Raw genomic sequence first — 15,921 nt, forward strand, 5'->3', positions numbered from 1 at the left:
GGCACCTACAAGTTATATTTGAAATTGGTGGCCCGGGCCCTAACAAGTTATATTAAAAAAAGTGGTGGCCAGGGCCCCTACAACTTGTATTAAAAAATTGATGGCCATGGCTCCAATAAGTTATATTAAAAAAATGGTGGCCAGGGCCTCTAAGTTTTTTTACAAAAAAAAAAAAAATGTGTACTTACCTGAGCTGCATAGTTCGGGGAAGCTCAGGTGTCAGGTATAACTTTTCTGTGCTCTGATTTGCCAGTGAAATGTAAGTCCCAGTAATGTTGTATGGTGATTGGATAAACTGGACAAATCAGAGCAGTTAGAAGATGCAGGCTCCCGCCCACTCTCCCTTCCGAAGTCTCCAGGTCAGTGACAGCAGGGCCGAGCCCCCCTTTAGTCCTAAAACCCTCCGGGCCCGGGACAATGCTCCCCCCTGATGGCGGCCCTGCTCCCCCAACTCTGTTTACATGTGAATGTAGCTCAAAGGTAAAAAAAGATGGGGGAGCCCTGGTTGGCTAATTTGGTAGATATTACTGGTAGCATACATAACATACATCCTAATGGAAAAATAATCTACACTTGCTACACAATTATATGTAGCAGCCCTTTAGCTGTTGTGTATGGGTAAAATACAAAATATAGAACATCCCTTTAATCACATGATGGGACTCTAGAATGGTGCCTATGTCATTTTCCATTCTGCTCTGAAACTGGGAAATCTATTGATTGGCCCGTTATTCTCTGGCTTTCTGTCTGCATGCTGCTTTTACTGGTCATTCATTATGCAAATACGTTCTGATCTGTTATGGAAGGTAGGTGCATGAGAGATGGGAAAGAATGGGAGCGGGGAAGGTGCTCAGGGAGGTATTGCACTTATAAGGTATCCAAGGCTTGGCGTTTCTCTGGAGAAAAGGTCTAATTATAAGGAATTACCAGATGGTGTTTAATTTTTTTAAATTTAAGCTGTTGTGTCTGATTAAGTTTAGCTTCATTATCCTTGCTTGTGGCGTGATACATTTATACGTTAAGAACATACAGTTGTTAAAGGAGAACTAAACCCTAAATTAATATGGTTAAAAATGTAATGTTTCATATAATGAACTTATTGCACGAGGCTAAAGTTTGAGCTTGTCAATAGCAGCAATGATCCAGGACTTCAAACTTGTCACAGGGGGTCACCATCTTGGAAAGTGTCTGTGACACTCACATGCTCAGTGGGCTCTGATTGGCTGTTGAGAAGCTAAGCTTAGGGCTCGTCACTAATTATCCAGCAGAAAATGAGCTTCCCTGGCTGTAATATAAGCTGATGCTACAGGTTTGCTGATTATTCAATTCTGATGCCAATTGCACTGGTTTCTGTGCTGCCATGTAGTAATTATGTGTATTAATTACTAATCAGCCTTATATTGTGACATTTCTATTCTATGTGTACTGTATATTGTGAGTGGCTCCCTAAGCTCAGTAAGTGACAGCAGCACAGAGCATGTGCAGTGAATCAGCAGAAAAGAAGATGGGGAGCTACTGGGGCATCTTTGGAGACACAGATCTTTACTGCTAAAGGGCTGTGGTTGCCTTGGGCTGGTACAGAAGCACAAAACATCATGTACAACATTTCTACCTACTTCTTTAGTTAGGCTTTAGTTCTCCATCAAATACACTGAACACATTCCATTAGGATCCAAATTTAAAAAACAGGAGCTTGTTGCCTACTCTTAGAAGGATTTATGTAGAAATGCCTTGCTACCTGAGACTGTGCTTGCTCATAATGAGGCTCTCGGTAATCTTATTGAAATGCTTGACAAGCCGGAGTCCTGCAGTGAAGCGATTGTGTTGCTTTTAGACCAGTGTTATAGAATGACACTTTTCTGGCTAGAAACTCGGTGCCTTTGTAAGGCCTGTGTTAGTGATTATTGGTGCAAATACTGTGCGTTAGAGAACAAGCACAATCATCTGGTGTCTCTGTTCCGATGGTGTGAAATACGCAGTTTACATTAGCAGTTTTATTGGCCGTGATAAGCTTGGCTCTGGCTACTGGAAACACTGAAGGTAGTCACTATGAGATTATTTCCTAGCTTCTGGCTAACACTTATATTGTGAGTTGAGTACTATTTTATATTTCTTTTCTATCCTTTTTATTAAAACGGCAGTACAGGTATGGAACCTGTTATCCAGAATGCTCTGGACTTGGGGTTTTCCGGATAACAGATCTTTCCTTGATTCGGATCTTCAAACCTTAAGTCCACTAGCAAATCACGTAAACATTAAATAAAGCCAATAGGCTGGTTTTGCTTCCAATAAGGATTAATTATATCTTAGTTGGGATCAAGTACAAGGATTTTTTTTTTTTAAATTTTGATTTGGATGCAATGGAGTCTATTGGAGATGCCCTTAACATAATTTGGGACTTTCTGGATAACGGGTTTCCATATAACAGGTGTCATACCTGTATTCAATAGGGATGCACCGAATCCAGGATTGGGTTCGGGATTTGGCCAGGATTCCGCCTTTTTCAGCAGGATTTAGATTCTGCCGAATCCTTCTGCCTGTCTGAACTGAATCCAAATCCTAATCTGCATATGCAAATTAGGGGTGGGGAGGGAAATCACGTGAAAAAATGTTTCCCCCCTTCCCACCCCTATATTTGCATATGCAAATTAGGATTTGGTTCGGTATTCGGCTGAATCTTTCACAAAGGATTCGGGGGTTCGGCCGAATCCAAAATAGTGGATTAGTGCATCCCTAGTATGAAAACAATGTAACAGAAATCACGGTTTCTTTACATCAGTTGGCTTGCAACATTGTGTCAGGAGTCAGAACCAACAGTGCAGCGGACGTAAACAATCAAATACTGCTTTTTATGGCAAATGCATTAACAAATAGCTTGATTGAAAAATTGTAATGAATATATATTTTAAAGTTACTTAGAATCACATTTTTCTTTTTGATTGACCTAACTGTTCTTGAAGTCAGATATACCCTAAAAATTACTAGGCCTTTTCTGTTGATTTATTAATAAATAATAATTAATAAATACAATTAATAAATAATAACTAGGGATGCACAAAATCCAGGATTCGGGGTATCGGCCAGGATTCGGCCTTTTTCTGCAGGATTTGGATTCAGCTGAATCCTTCTGCCCGGCCGAACCAAATCCGAACCCTAATTTGCATATGCAAATTAGGGTCAGGGAGGGAAATTGCCTGACTTTTTGTCACAAAACAAGGAAGTAAAAATGGTTTCCCCTTCCCACCACTAATTTGCATATGCAAATTAGGATTCCGTCCAGAATTTGACCGAATCTTTCGCAAAGGATTCAGGGGTTTGGCCAAATCCAAAATAATGGATTCGGTGCATCCCTAATAATAATAATTAATAAATATGATATATGTTCATATGACCAGCGCCAAAACATGCCCCCATTGGACTTCCCATGCAAAAGCAACTTGCTCCCACTGTGTTTGCTGGGAGATTAGAAATGGGGTGCAAAGTATAGCAGACCCCCAGACCCCTCCATGGTCACAGGATCTGCTGTATTGTAGTTAAACCTCTGCATGTGACCATAGGTTGTTCTGGGTAGGAGCTGCCTGGGGCTAATTCAAAACTTGTCAACCAGGGAATTTACATCAGGAGCCATTGGAATTATTGGAGAGAGGGAAGAAACTGGACTACCTTAAAAGAAACCCAGTCTGAAAACTCATTGGCTGCAAACAGGCCTTAGACCTCAGTGCTTTAAAGGAGAGCTAAAGCCTAACTAAAGAAGTAGCTAGAAATGTTGCACATTATGTTTTGTGCTTCTGTACCAGCCCAAGGCAACCACAGCCCTTTAGCAGTAAAGATCTGTGTCTTTAAAGATGCCCCAGTAGCTCCCCATCTTCTTTTCTGCTGATTCACTGCACATGCTCTGTGCTGCTGTCGCTTACTGAGCTTAGGGACCCACTCACAATATACAGTACACATAGAATAGAAATGTCACAATATAAGGCTGATTAGTAATTAATACACATAATTACTACATGGCAGCACAGAAACCAGTGCAATTAGCATCAGAATTTAAAGGAAAACTAAAACCTAAAAATGAATGTGGCTAAAAATGCCATATTTTATTTAGTGAACTTATTGCACGAGGCTAAAGTTTCAGCTTGTCAATAGCACCAATGATCCAGGACTTCAAACTTGTCACAGGGGGTCACCATCTTGGAAAGTGTCTGTGACACTCACATGCTCAGTGGGCTCTGATTGGCTGTTGAGAAGCTAAGCTTAGGGCTCGTCACTAATTATCCAGCAGAAAATGAGCTTCCCTGGCTGGAATATAAGCTGATGCTACAGGTTTGCTGATTATTCAATTCTGATGCTAATTGCACTGGTTTCTGTGCTGCCATGTAGTAATTATGTGTATTAATTACTAATCAGCCTTATATTGTGACATTTCTATTCTATGTGTACTGTATATTGTGAGTGGGTCCCTAAGCTCAGTAAGTGACAGCAGCACAGAGCATGTGAATCAGTGAATCAGCAGAAAAGAAGGTGGGGAGCTACTGGGGCATCTTTGGAGACAGATCTTTACTGCGAAAGGGCTGTGGTTGCCTTGGGCTGGTACAGAAGCACACAACATAATCTACAACATTTCTAGCCTACTTATTTGATTAAGCTTTAGTTCTCCTTTAATAATCAGCCATGTAGCATCAGCTTATATTACAGCCAGGGAAGCTCATTTTCTGCTGGATAATTAGTGACGAGCCCTAAGCTTAGCTTCTCAACAGCCAATCAGAGCCCACTGAGCATGTGAGTGTCACAGACACTTTCCAAGATGGTGACCCCCTGTGACAAGTTTGAAGTCCTGGATCATTGCTGCTATTGACAAGCTCAAACTTTAGCCTCGTGCAATAAGGTCACTAAATAAAATATGCAATTTTTTAGCCATATTCATTTTTAGCATTTAGTTCTGCTTTAAGACAGTGTTCACTGCGCCGCCATGATTGTGCTCAAATATGCTCTATACACCACCAAGTGTTATTACTGCATAGCTGGGAAAGAATAAGACTTCTGGCTAATATATATATATATATATATATATATATATATATATATATATATATATATATATATATATATATATATATATATATATATATATATATATATATATATATATATATATATATATATATATATATATTAGCCAGAAGTCTTATTCTTTCCCAGCTATGCAGTAATAACACTTGGTGGTGTATAGAGCATATTTGAGCACAATCATATATATTGCACAGTGTATTTTTCCCTTTAATGCATGTCTAATGAACACTCAGGAATAGGATAATGTTTGCTCCCCTTTGGCTCTCCATCTGTTTGTTGCATTACAGCACCCAGAATCCACCTATGGGTGTCTGGCAGGAACGAGCGTCATGAACACTTTTGCTCTGTCTCCCATTTTTGTTTACTTAATACCATATATGGCTTTAAAAACACAGTATAAATAACAATGAATTTGCTGATGGCACAAATAAGAGGGAGACTTTTGGGCAACTCGGCATGACCACAGCAGGACACCGTACCTTTTCCTCTTACCTGTTTGTCTTTCTCTTGCTGCAGGTCTGTTTTCATTGTGTCCATTCCCCTTGCGCTGGAGAAACCCCACTCTCCACAATAACTGATTAGTACTTTGAAAGTCTCTGCCCATTTGCTTAAAATCCTGCATTGAAGGTTGCCATGGTGATGCCAGTACCATGGGTTTAGGCCTATGATGATTTTAGATCTTGAAAACATAAAACCAGCTTGTGGGGGGGGAAATAAAGTCTGTGATATTATTCCTTAAAGGTTCACGTTCCCATTTTGGATTCATGAAATAGAAATTTTATTTGTGTACGAACTTGTGCTTGAAAATGGAAAAGCGTGAGCCCCCTCACCCCCCTTCAGTCTCCTCCTGTGACTCAGAGAAGGAGGCAACTCGCAGGGCCGGGAATAGCTCTGATGCTGTCATCTGTGGACAGCCGCTGATTTTCCTGTTTTCGCAAGCTTACCAGGCTTTCCCTAATCCTATAGTCATAGTTTTGCCGTGTTTTTAGCGGTGGCCAATAGACCCTTTTAATCTGCATTTATCAGCGGGAGCGGCTCCTTTACTTCTTGCGTCACCACTTTCAGGCGTTCTCATTCTCCTTTTCCATTGGTTTTATTTTCCCCTCTGTGATTCCGGATTCTATTCCCATTTTCTCCAGCACTTTCTGCGTTTCTTGTTCCTTACTCTCTACTCCTAGTTCTCTCATTCCCTCCCTCTCCAATCCATCTCTTCTTCTAGTTCTCTCATTCCCCCTCTCCAATCCCTCTCTTCTTCTAGTTCTCTCATTCCCTCTCTCCAATCCCTCTCTTCTTCTAGTTCTCTCATTCCCTCCCTCTCCAATCCCTCTCTACTCCTAGTTCTCTCATTCCCTCTCTTCTTCTAGTTCTCTCATTCCCTCCCTCTCCAATCCCTCTCTTCTTCTAGTTCTCTCATTCCCTCTCTCCAATCGCTCTCTTCTTCTAGTTCTCTCATTCCCTCCCTCTCCAATCCCTCTCTACTTCTAGTTCTCTCATTCCATCGCTGGCACCACTTTACTTTTGTCCTCTCATCTTCCTGGCTTTTTTTACCATCTTTCATTTAGTCTGTGATTCTCATTACAGGTTTCCCCTTTTTTCTCTTTCCTATATTTTCCTTTATTTCCACATTCTTTCCATCACTTGCCCTGCTAAGGAGTGCAGATGCCAACATGACCCCCAGACACAAGCTGTATTCCTCCTCCTCTCTGGCAGCCCTTGTTGAAGGAACTCAACGGCCTTTCTTGTTCCTCGTCACAGATTTTAACTACGGGACGGATGGATATGATGCCGAAGGCAATGAGGAACACAAAATCTCACGTGAAGGCTCTGAAACGATGCCCTACATTGACGAGTCACCCACCATGTCTCCTCAGCTCAGTGCCAGGAGCCAGGATAGTGTTGATGGGGTCTCACCAACTCCAACAGAGGTGCTTCTGCCTGGGGTAAGTACTTAATTTGCATTAAATGCTTTTGAATTTGTTTTAGTTCAAAGACACTTTCCTGAGTCTGGGGAACACCTGTAATTTTCTTTAAATAGCTAATACAGGTATGGTATCCGTTATCTGGAAACCAGTTATCCAGAAAGCTCTGAATTACCAAATGGCTGTTTCCCATAGACTCCATTTTATCTAAATAATCCAAATTTTTAGAAATGATTTCCTTTTTCTGTGTAATAATAAAACAGTAGCTTGTACTTGATCCAAACTAAGATATAATTTATCCTTATTGGAAGTAGAGCCCGCCTATTGGGATTATTTGATGTTTACATGATTGAGTCCTGCGGAACCAATTTGTTAAACCTGAACCCACTCATGACTCTCACCCACAACCTGCATACTTACCCGCTTGGTCCCGCTACCCAACCCTCAAGTACCTTATCCGCAACCTAATCCACGACCCGCTGACCATCAAGAAACAGGAAGTGCTGTCATTGTAAACCGGAAGTTGCATCATTAGAAGTTGGCATGTTCAGGAAAAAACTAGTAAAAATCGCTATTGAGAAGACCTGAACCGCAATCCGCAAACCCGGAGAACCGCCGACCCATGTCCTTACCGACTCCCGAAACCTCTATCTGCAACCTGCAAGAGTACCGCGGGTTTTTGCGGGTAACCCACGGGTACCCGACCTGCTGCAGGACTCTAACATGATTCTCTAGTAGACTTAAAGTATTAAGATCCAAATTACAGAAAGATGAGTTATCCGGGAAACCCCAGGTCCTGAGCATTCTGGATGACTGGTCCCATACCTGTATATTGATGACTGATATTCCAAGAGAAGCCTTCAGACACAAATGTATCTGTTATATGGTCAGCTGGATGTTTTGGGGGTCCATACGGCTGATTTATCGGGGAGTGCAACATTGTATGTAGGAAGGATCTTGGCACTTCTGGAAGCAACCTGGTTAATGATAACTACTAGTACTAATATACTGCTTAATTATAGTGGAGGATCTCTTCAAAACCTGTCCTGTTACTGAGCTTTTTAACCCTCTCCACGCTGTTAGATTTAGGTGTAGCATAACCGCATTAATAGTGGGAAGTCTCTATAGATACAATGTGCTTATATTGTGCTGAACCCAGGAGTAATCATTGCAGTGGAAGTGTGATATGTAAGACAAATATAATCTGCAAAGTGCTATGTGGATAGTGTTACAAACAATATAAGTTTGTTCACTATGTATTTTTAAGAAAAACAAAACTGTCAAGGCAAATACATTTGTCACTTGGGTATCTTTCAGTGCATTAACTCTGCCTTTTCGCTTTCTTGTTGCCTGGCTATTCTATTGAGGGATTATCAGGCTTGATAGAGATCTATTTCACTAGCAGGAGCCTATATTACATGAAAGTCAAGGAAACTGCTTAGCAAAGTGATCAGTTGATGGTGACAACAGAATAAAGGGGAGATGGGAAGACGGTAATGAAATCTGCACATTAACTCCCGCAGGTGACAACTTAATATCAGAAGGCATTTGAATCAAACTAATATACAACATCGAAATATCACCTCTTGGGCTTAAATTCATATTGTTCCTGTGGAATATAAATGAAGTTAAAAAACACACTCCCCTTTAAATACTAGCCATTAATGCTTGCCTTTTATCTTTCTTCTACTTCGAGGGCTGCATCTCCTTTTTTGAATTGCATAAGGGTAGGGGCACACGGCGCGATTTCGCCGCGATTCTGCGCTAAGCGAGTTGTCGCTGCGTTTTTTAAGCCGAAATAGCTTTGCTAACTTTGGCGCTGGCGTCAATGCAAATCGCGGCGAAATCGCTGCGCTAATTCACACGCGGCGATTCGTTTTCTATTGTCGTCCGAAGTTGCCTCGCTGGGCGTTTCCGGGCGACAGTAGAAAAAGAATCGCCGCGTGTGAATTAGCGCAGCGATTTCGCCGCGATTTGCATTGACGCCAGCGCCAAAGTTAGCAAAGCTATTTCGGCTTAAAAAACGCAGCGACAACTCGCCCAGCGCAGAATCGCGGTGAAATCGCGCCGTGTGCCCCTAGCCTAAAGGCTGAAAAAAGCTTTTTAATGATATTATATTAATCTTGTTTATTGATATTGGTTATTAATATTGTGCTGGTCAGACAAGATGCTGTGGCTTATCTTCACTATCACGGTGGAATGGAACATTTACATGTTTTGCGCTTAAAGCAAGACAGCAGGGACAAATCCAAGGATTACTTTGTAGGTTCCGAGCTGAATGACCGCTTTGAAATCAGCATTGTTTGCCCCCATTTGTATTGCCCAGTCCTCCCCCTCTTTTTTAAATTGTAAGTACAGGTTTGGGATCCATTATTCAGAACCCCGTTATCCAGAAAACTTTGAATTACAGGAACACCATCTCTCATAGGGGCAAATTCACTAAGCGCCGAACGCTAGCGTCAATTCACTAGCGTTGGGCATTTTTGTTACTTCGCAAATTCACTAACGAACGCTGGCGTAAATTCGCTAGTGTTACTTCGCACCCTTACGCCAGGCGAATTTTCGCTACGGATGTAACTACGCAAATTCACTAACGCGCGCAGTGTACTGAACGCTACCTTTTACGCTAGACTTCCTTCGCCACCTCAGACCAGGCGAAGCGCAATAGAGTAGATAGGGATTGCTTCAAAAAAAGTTCAAATTTTTTCTAAGTCCCAAAAAACGCTGGCATTTTTTCTATATCATGGGTGATAGGCTGAAAAAGATCGAAACATTTTTTGGGGCTCCCCTCCTTCCCCCCTACATTTCCTAACTCATGGCACCTTAACTATACAGTGGGCACATGTGTAGGGCAAAATAAACATTTTATTTGATGTTTTGAAGGTTTCCCAGGCTTGTGTAGTGATTCTACGTATTCCTCCACTGAAATTTGAATTTGGCGCCGTATGCAAATTAACCATCGCTAGCGTAACTTCGCTTAGCGAATCAACGCTAGCGCAACTTAGCAACCTTACGCTACCCCTGTGCGCAACTTCGGATTTTAGTGAATTTGCGGAGCGCTGGCGCAACTACGCCTGGCGAAGTGTGGCGATGTTGCGTCTGGCGCAACTACGAATCTTAGTGAATTTGCCCCATAGACTCCATTGTAATCAAGGAACTCCAACTTTTAAAAATGATTTTCACTGCTGGGATCATGTACAAGGTAGAGTCCTGCGCAGAACCAATATCGAACACCCGAACCCGCAGCCTGTGACCTAAACAGCATATTTAGCCACTTTGTTCCGCTACCCAACCCGGACCCACAACTGCCTTATCCGTAACCTGACCCGCAACCCGCCAACCATCAAACAGGAAGTGATGTTGCTGCAAATCGGAAGTGATGTCATCAAAGTGGGCAGGGACAGAAACAAGTTTTGTAAAACTTTAAAAGGAGTAAAATATAGACAATATTACATAACATAAGAAATTTAGATGAGACCCGCATCTATACCCCCCTCATTCCGCATGGTGCCCACTTTTTTGGCAGGTAACCCGCGGGTACCCGACCCACTGCAGGACCCTAGTACAAGGTACTGTACTGTTTTTAACAAAGATACGATTCATCCTTACTAAGGCAAAACGATCCTATTGGGTTTATTTAATATTTGAATAATTTTTAAGTTGATTTAAGGTATGGAGATCCAAATTATGGAAAGATCAACTTATTATTAGAGTATCAATGGGGGAAAGTGAAAGTTCATCCTTTGATAAATATGCCTTTCAAAATCCCATAGAAATGATTGGAGAGTGGTAGAATTCACTCTAGAGGACTGTGGCGATCTCTCTTTGATAAATATACTCCAGTGAGTTCTGTATAAACAACAGAACCATCTCCACACGTCTATTTGGGGCTTACAGATAAACAGAAATCCATTGTGCAGTCGATTTGTCTGTGCACTGCTAATCTGATTGAAATACTTTCTCCTACGATAGTTTGTCAGGGCCCTGCCCATTATTGAACTTGAGGTTCCTATAAGTGGAAGATTTGTATGAGAAACGCTGAATACTGGGCTGAAGTAGAAAACTCAACATTAACGATCTTATACAGAGGATGACACTGCATTGTTAAAAGTAGTGCAAAAAGTTGCCGAGCAACACAAATATGCAAACAGTTCTTAGGGTGCCAACTACTGGCTGTGATTTATTATTGGTATCCCCTATGTGGACTGGCAGCCTATAGGCAGTAGGCAGTACACCTGTCTCCAAGCCAGGAATTCAAAAATAAGTTCTTGCTTTGAGGCCACTGGGAGCAACATCCAAGGGGTCGTGGAGCAACATGTTGTTCATAAGCTACTGGTTGGGGATCACTGAGTTAAACGATGACCGTATGCCTTTAATATCGAAATGGAATAAAATGAGATCTTCATCCTGAATGATGACACTATCTCTTAAAGGAGAAGGAAAGGTTAAAACTAAGTAAGCCTTAACAGAAAGGTCCATCTACATATACCAGTAAACCCCCAAAGTAATGTTGCTCTGAGTCCCCTGTCAAAAGAAACACAGCATTTCTTTCCTTCTATTGTGTACTCATGGGCTTCTGTATCAGACTTCCTGCCTTCAGCTTAAACCTCATTGCCCTGGGCAAGAGCATGCTCAGTTTGTTCCTCTCTCCCCCTCCCTTCTCTACTGTAATCTGAGCCCAGAGCAGGGAGAGACTCAGGCAGGAAGTGATGTCACACCATGTTAATACTGCAGCTCCTATTCTAAACAAACAGAGAGTTTCTAGAGCTTTTTACTCAGGTATGGTAAAGCATTCTACAGAATAAATATAGCATTCTAGCTTGCACTATTGCAGCTAATCTATTGCCAATAAAATGCCTCCGTAGCTTTCCTTCTCCTTTAAATCTAATTAGAATAAAATGCGTGTTAAGATAGGGGCAAAAAGCCAGAACAAGGAATCATGCAGCATTTAATAGCATTTGATTGATGTTGGCCACAGTAATGAAAAAGAAAATGTCACTACACTAATAATGAGAACTGCAGCTCTTAAACACACTTTCTATTAAATGTAAAGCACATTCACTGCTTCCAGGCTATCTGTCTGTCTGTCTGTCTGTCTATCATCTATCTATCTATCTATCTATCTATCTATCTATCTATCTATCTATCTATCTATCTATCTATCTATCTGTCTGTCTGTCAGTCTATATATTCATCTATCTGTCTGTCTGTCTGTCTGTCTGTCTGTCTGTCTGTCTATCTGTCTATCCATATATTATCTGTATCTATCATTTATCTGTCAGTCTATTATCTATCTGTCAGTCTATTATCTATCTGTCTTATCATCTATCTATCTCTATCTATCTATCTATCTATCTATCTATCTATCTATCTATCTATTATCTATCTATCTATTATCTATCTATCTATCATCTATCTATCTATCATCTATCTATCAGGCTATTATCTATCGATCGATCGATCTATTCATCTATCTATCAGTCTATCTGTCTATCCATATAGGCCATCTATTATCTGTCTGTCTGTTACCCATATATCTATCTATCTATCTATCTATCTATCTATCTATCTATCTATCTATCTATCTATCTATCTATCTGTCAGTCTATCTGTCAGTCTATCTGTCAGTCTATTATCTATCTGTCAGTCTATTATCTATCTGTCAGTCTATTATCTATCTGTCAGTCTATTATCTATCTGTCAGTCTATTATCTATCTGTCAGTCTATTATCTATCTGTCTATCATCTATCTATCTCTCTATCTATCTATCTATCTCTCTATCTATCTATCTATTATCTATCTATCTATCATCTATCTATCAGGCTATTATCTATCGATCGATCGATCTATTCATCTATCTATCAGTCTATCTGTCTATCCATATAGGCCATCTATTATCTGTCTGTCTGTTACCCATATATTTATCTATCTATCTATCTATCTATCTATCTATCTATCTGTCTGTCTATTTATCCATATATAATCTGTATCTATCATTTATCTGTCTGTCAGTCTATTATCTGTCTGTCAGTCTATTATCTGTCTGTCAGTCTATTATCTGTCTGTCAGTCTATTATCTGTCTGTCAGTCTATTTATCCATATATTATCGATCTATCTATCTATCTATCGATCTATCTGTCCATATATTATCTATCATATATCTATCTATCTGTCTATCATCTATTTATATCTGTCTGTCCGTCTATCTTTTATCTGTCTATCTTTCTAACCTATCTTTTTAATCTGTATTTTTCAGTTTTTATTTACACCCAAAAAATAAAACAGAAGAAAGCAAAGTCAAATGTGTATAACATTTGCGATGACCCAAGTATGAAACAAGTCCAGTACATGATAAACCAGGCTTAATAATTGAGTTACATTTGATGTCAGCAAGTACAGTAATTGCCTTATGCAATAATGTTAGTCAATCGCTTAAAGTAAAAAAGAAAAAACAACAAAGAGATCCATAAGAAAAATAAATGAATAAATGCCTTCCCGCCGGCTAAATCGATGTAAATTGATGAGGGAATGGCACTTGGAACGTTTCGTTTTCCGATGTTGTCCGTAGTTGGAAACTTGGAGTGAGCAGAGAATAACATAACAAGGAGGCTGAATCCTTTTTTCTGCTGCTGCTGCTGCTGCTTATTCTGTTTTATTGCCTTGTTGAAGCCGAGGTGCTTGGCTTTTATTCAGACGAGGCTGTGCCTAAATGATGATTAAGGGAGTTGCAACAGTCTGCGGAGGAGAGAGAATACTGCAGCTGTGAATCCTGTTCCTTCGTTTCTTCATTCATTGGCACCTGGGGACTTACAAAACAGGGTTTTCTATATGTATTTAATGCATTGTGCCGCACAGCACAGTCCTTTCATATGTTGATTCTGTAGATGATTGACTAGTATCCCAAGCTGAACATCTGCTTGCTCAATGCCTGTTCTTTTATTTCTGTGTGGGGGTTAAGAGAGGCCAATTCATATTTTGTAGGCACCATTCATGTAGAAGAAGACATTTTCTCATGATTACGTGGGATCGCCTCATGGGTTCTCTACATGAGTCAATTCCTATGGATGCAGTTGGGCGGGTATATTCAGGGGCTTTATTGCACATGGGGCGGATGATGTGTCAGGATCCTTTTAAAAATGCCAATCCTTATAGGGATTCTGTGATGATTTTTATGATGTCGTTTTTATTTCTAAATGACACTGTTTACACTGCAAATAATTCACTCTACAATATAAAATGTCATCTCTGAACCAGCAAGTGTATTTAGTTGTAATATTGGTGTGTAGGTGCATCTCAGCTCATTTTGCCTGGTCATGTGCTTTCAGAAAGAGCCTGCACTTTAGGATGGAACTGCTTTCTGGCAGGCTGTTGTTTCTCCTACTCAATGTAACTGAATGTGTCTCAGTGGGACCTGGATTTTACTATTGAGTGTTGTTCTTAGATCTACCAGTCAGCTGTTATCTTGTGTTAGGGAGCTGCTATCTGGTTACCTTCCCATTGTTCTGTTAGGCTGCTGGGGGGGGGGGTGATATCACTCCAACTTGCAGTAAAGAGTGACTGAAGTTTATCAGAGCACAAGTCACATGACCAGGGGCAGCTGGGAAACTGACAATATGTCTAGCCCCATGTCAAATTTCAAATTTAAATGTAAAAAAAAATCTGTTTTGTTCTTTTGAGAAACGGATTTCAAAGCAGAATTTTGCTGGAGCAACACTATTAACTGATGTGTTTTGAAAAAAATAAAATAACTTTTTCCGATGACAGTATCCCCTTAAAGTGTATATGGTTGACAGTTGCTTATTGGGAAGGGCATGCACTATTTGTATTACTGGTGACCTAGGAGACTTCTACACGTTGTCTATCTTTTAAGGGGATGCAAGAATGTGTTGCTGCCCCATGGGGTGCCAAAATGCTCTCGGCATACTCTCATCGATCTCAAGTCTTGCCATTTTTAAGAGCTGATTTTTCGATGGCTTTAAGCATGCAGAACCTATGTATTTTTAAAGAGGGGGTTCACTTTAAAGTTAAATTTTAGGGGCATGTTTACTAACATTGGAGATAAGAGATCTCAGGAGATCTTTGCTTTTATTTTCTAACTTATAGGCGACTGTTTAAATCTAAATGCTGATTGGTTGCCATGGGCAACATCTCCTGAGATCTCCAGGAGATATTTATCTCCAATGTTGGTAAACACGCCCCTTTGTAAGTTATAAGCAACTTCATTATTTTATTTTTTTTAGTTTATAGTTTTTGAATAATTTGCCTTTTTCTTCTGACTCCAGTTCTAAAATGGTGGGTCACTGACCCCATCTAAAAGATGCTCTGTAAAACTATACATTTATAGTTATTGCTACTTTTTGTAGTACATTTTCATACATTTTTCTATTCAGGCCTCTCCTATTCATGTTCCAGTCTCTTGTTCAAATCAGTGCTTGGTTGCTAGGGTAATGTGAGCCCTAGCAACCAGCTAAAATGCTTGCAAACTGGAGAGCGGCTGAATAAAAAGCAAAATAACTCAAAAACCACAAATAATAAAAAAAATCAAAACTAATTCCAAATCGTCTCAGAATATCACTATCTACATCATAGTAAAAGTTAATTTAAAGGTGAATAACCCCTTTAATAACACGCACATTTAAATAGTACTTTGTCTGCCCATCTCATGTTGAACTGTAATCTCCCTAAGGCTGATGTGGTTTTGCTAATCTGTTTTCTCACTATAGTATCTTTTGTAGGTTGGGCCACCTACTTTGAAAAGATTTATAATAGGGTCAACGTCTCCTTTAATCCACTGATCATTTTTAATGAACATTTTGGAAGTAGAAAGAGGGACAAAAAGATCGCGCAGCAACATTTTTTGACCACGCCTGTTTTGTGGCCCACCCCCTAATTACCATGTTCATTTGGCAGGTTATCAAAGTCTGAACACATTT

General features: G+C 40.3%; 1 protein-coding gene across 3 annotated transcripts in view; it reads left to right on the forward strand.

Annotated features, from left to right (window-relative positions):
- abr.S (ABR, RhoGEF and GTPase activating protein S homeolog) overlaps window positions 1–15,921 on the forward strand; it is a 225,708-nt gene that overhangs the window by 77,805 nt on the left and 131,982 nt on the right. For all 3 annotated transcript variants that reach the window (NM_001094131.1, XM_041583185.1, XM_041583186.1), the window contains 1 exon segment: window positions 6,823–7,007. In NM_001094131.1, the coding sequence (NP_001087600.1) occupies window positions 6,823–7,007 (185 nt within the window).

The sequence above is a fragment of the Xenopus laevis genome, chromosome 2S, assembly GCF_017654675.1.
Source record: "Xenopus laevis strain J_2021 chromosome 2S, Xenopus_laevis_v10.1, whole genome shotgun sequence".
Classification (NCBI taxonomy): Eukaryota; Metazoa; Chordata; class Amphibia; order Anura; family Pipidae; genus Xenopus; species Xenopus laevis.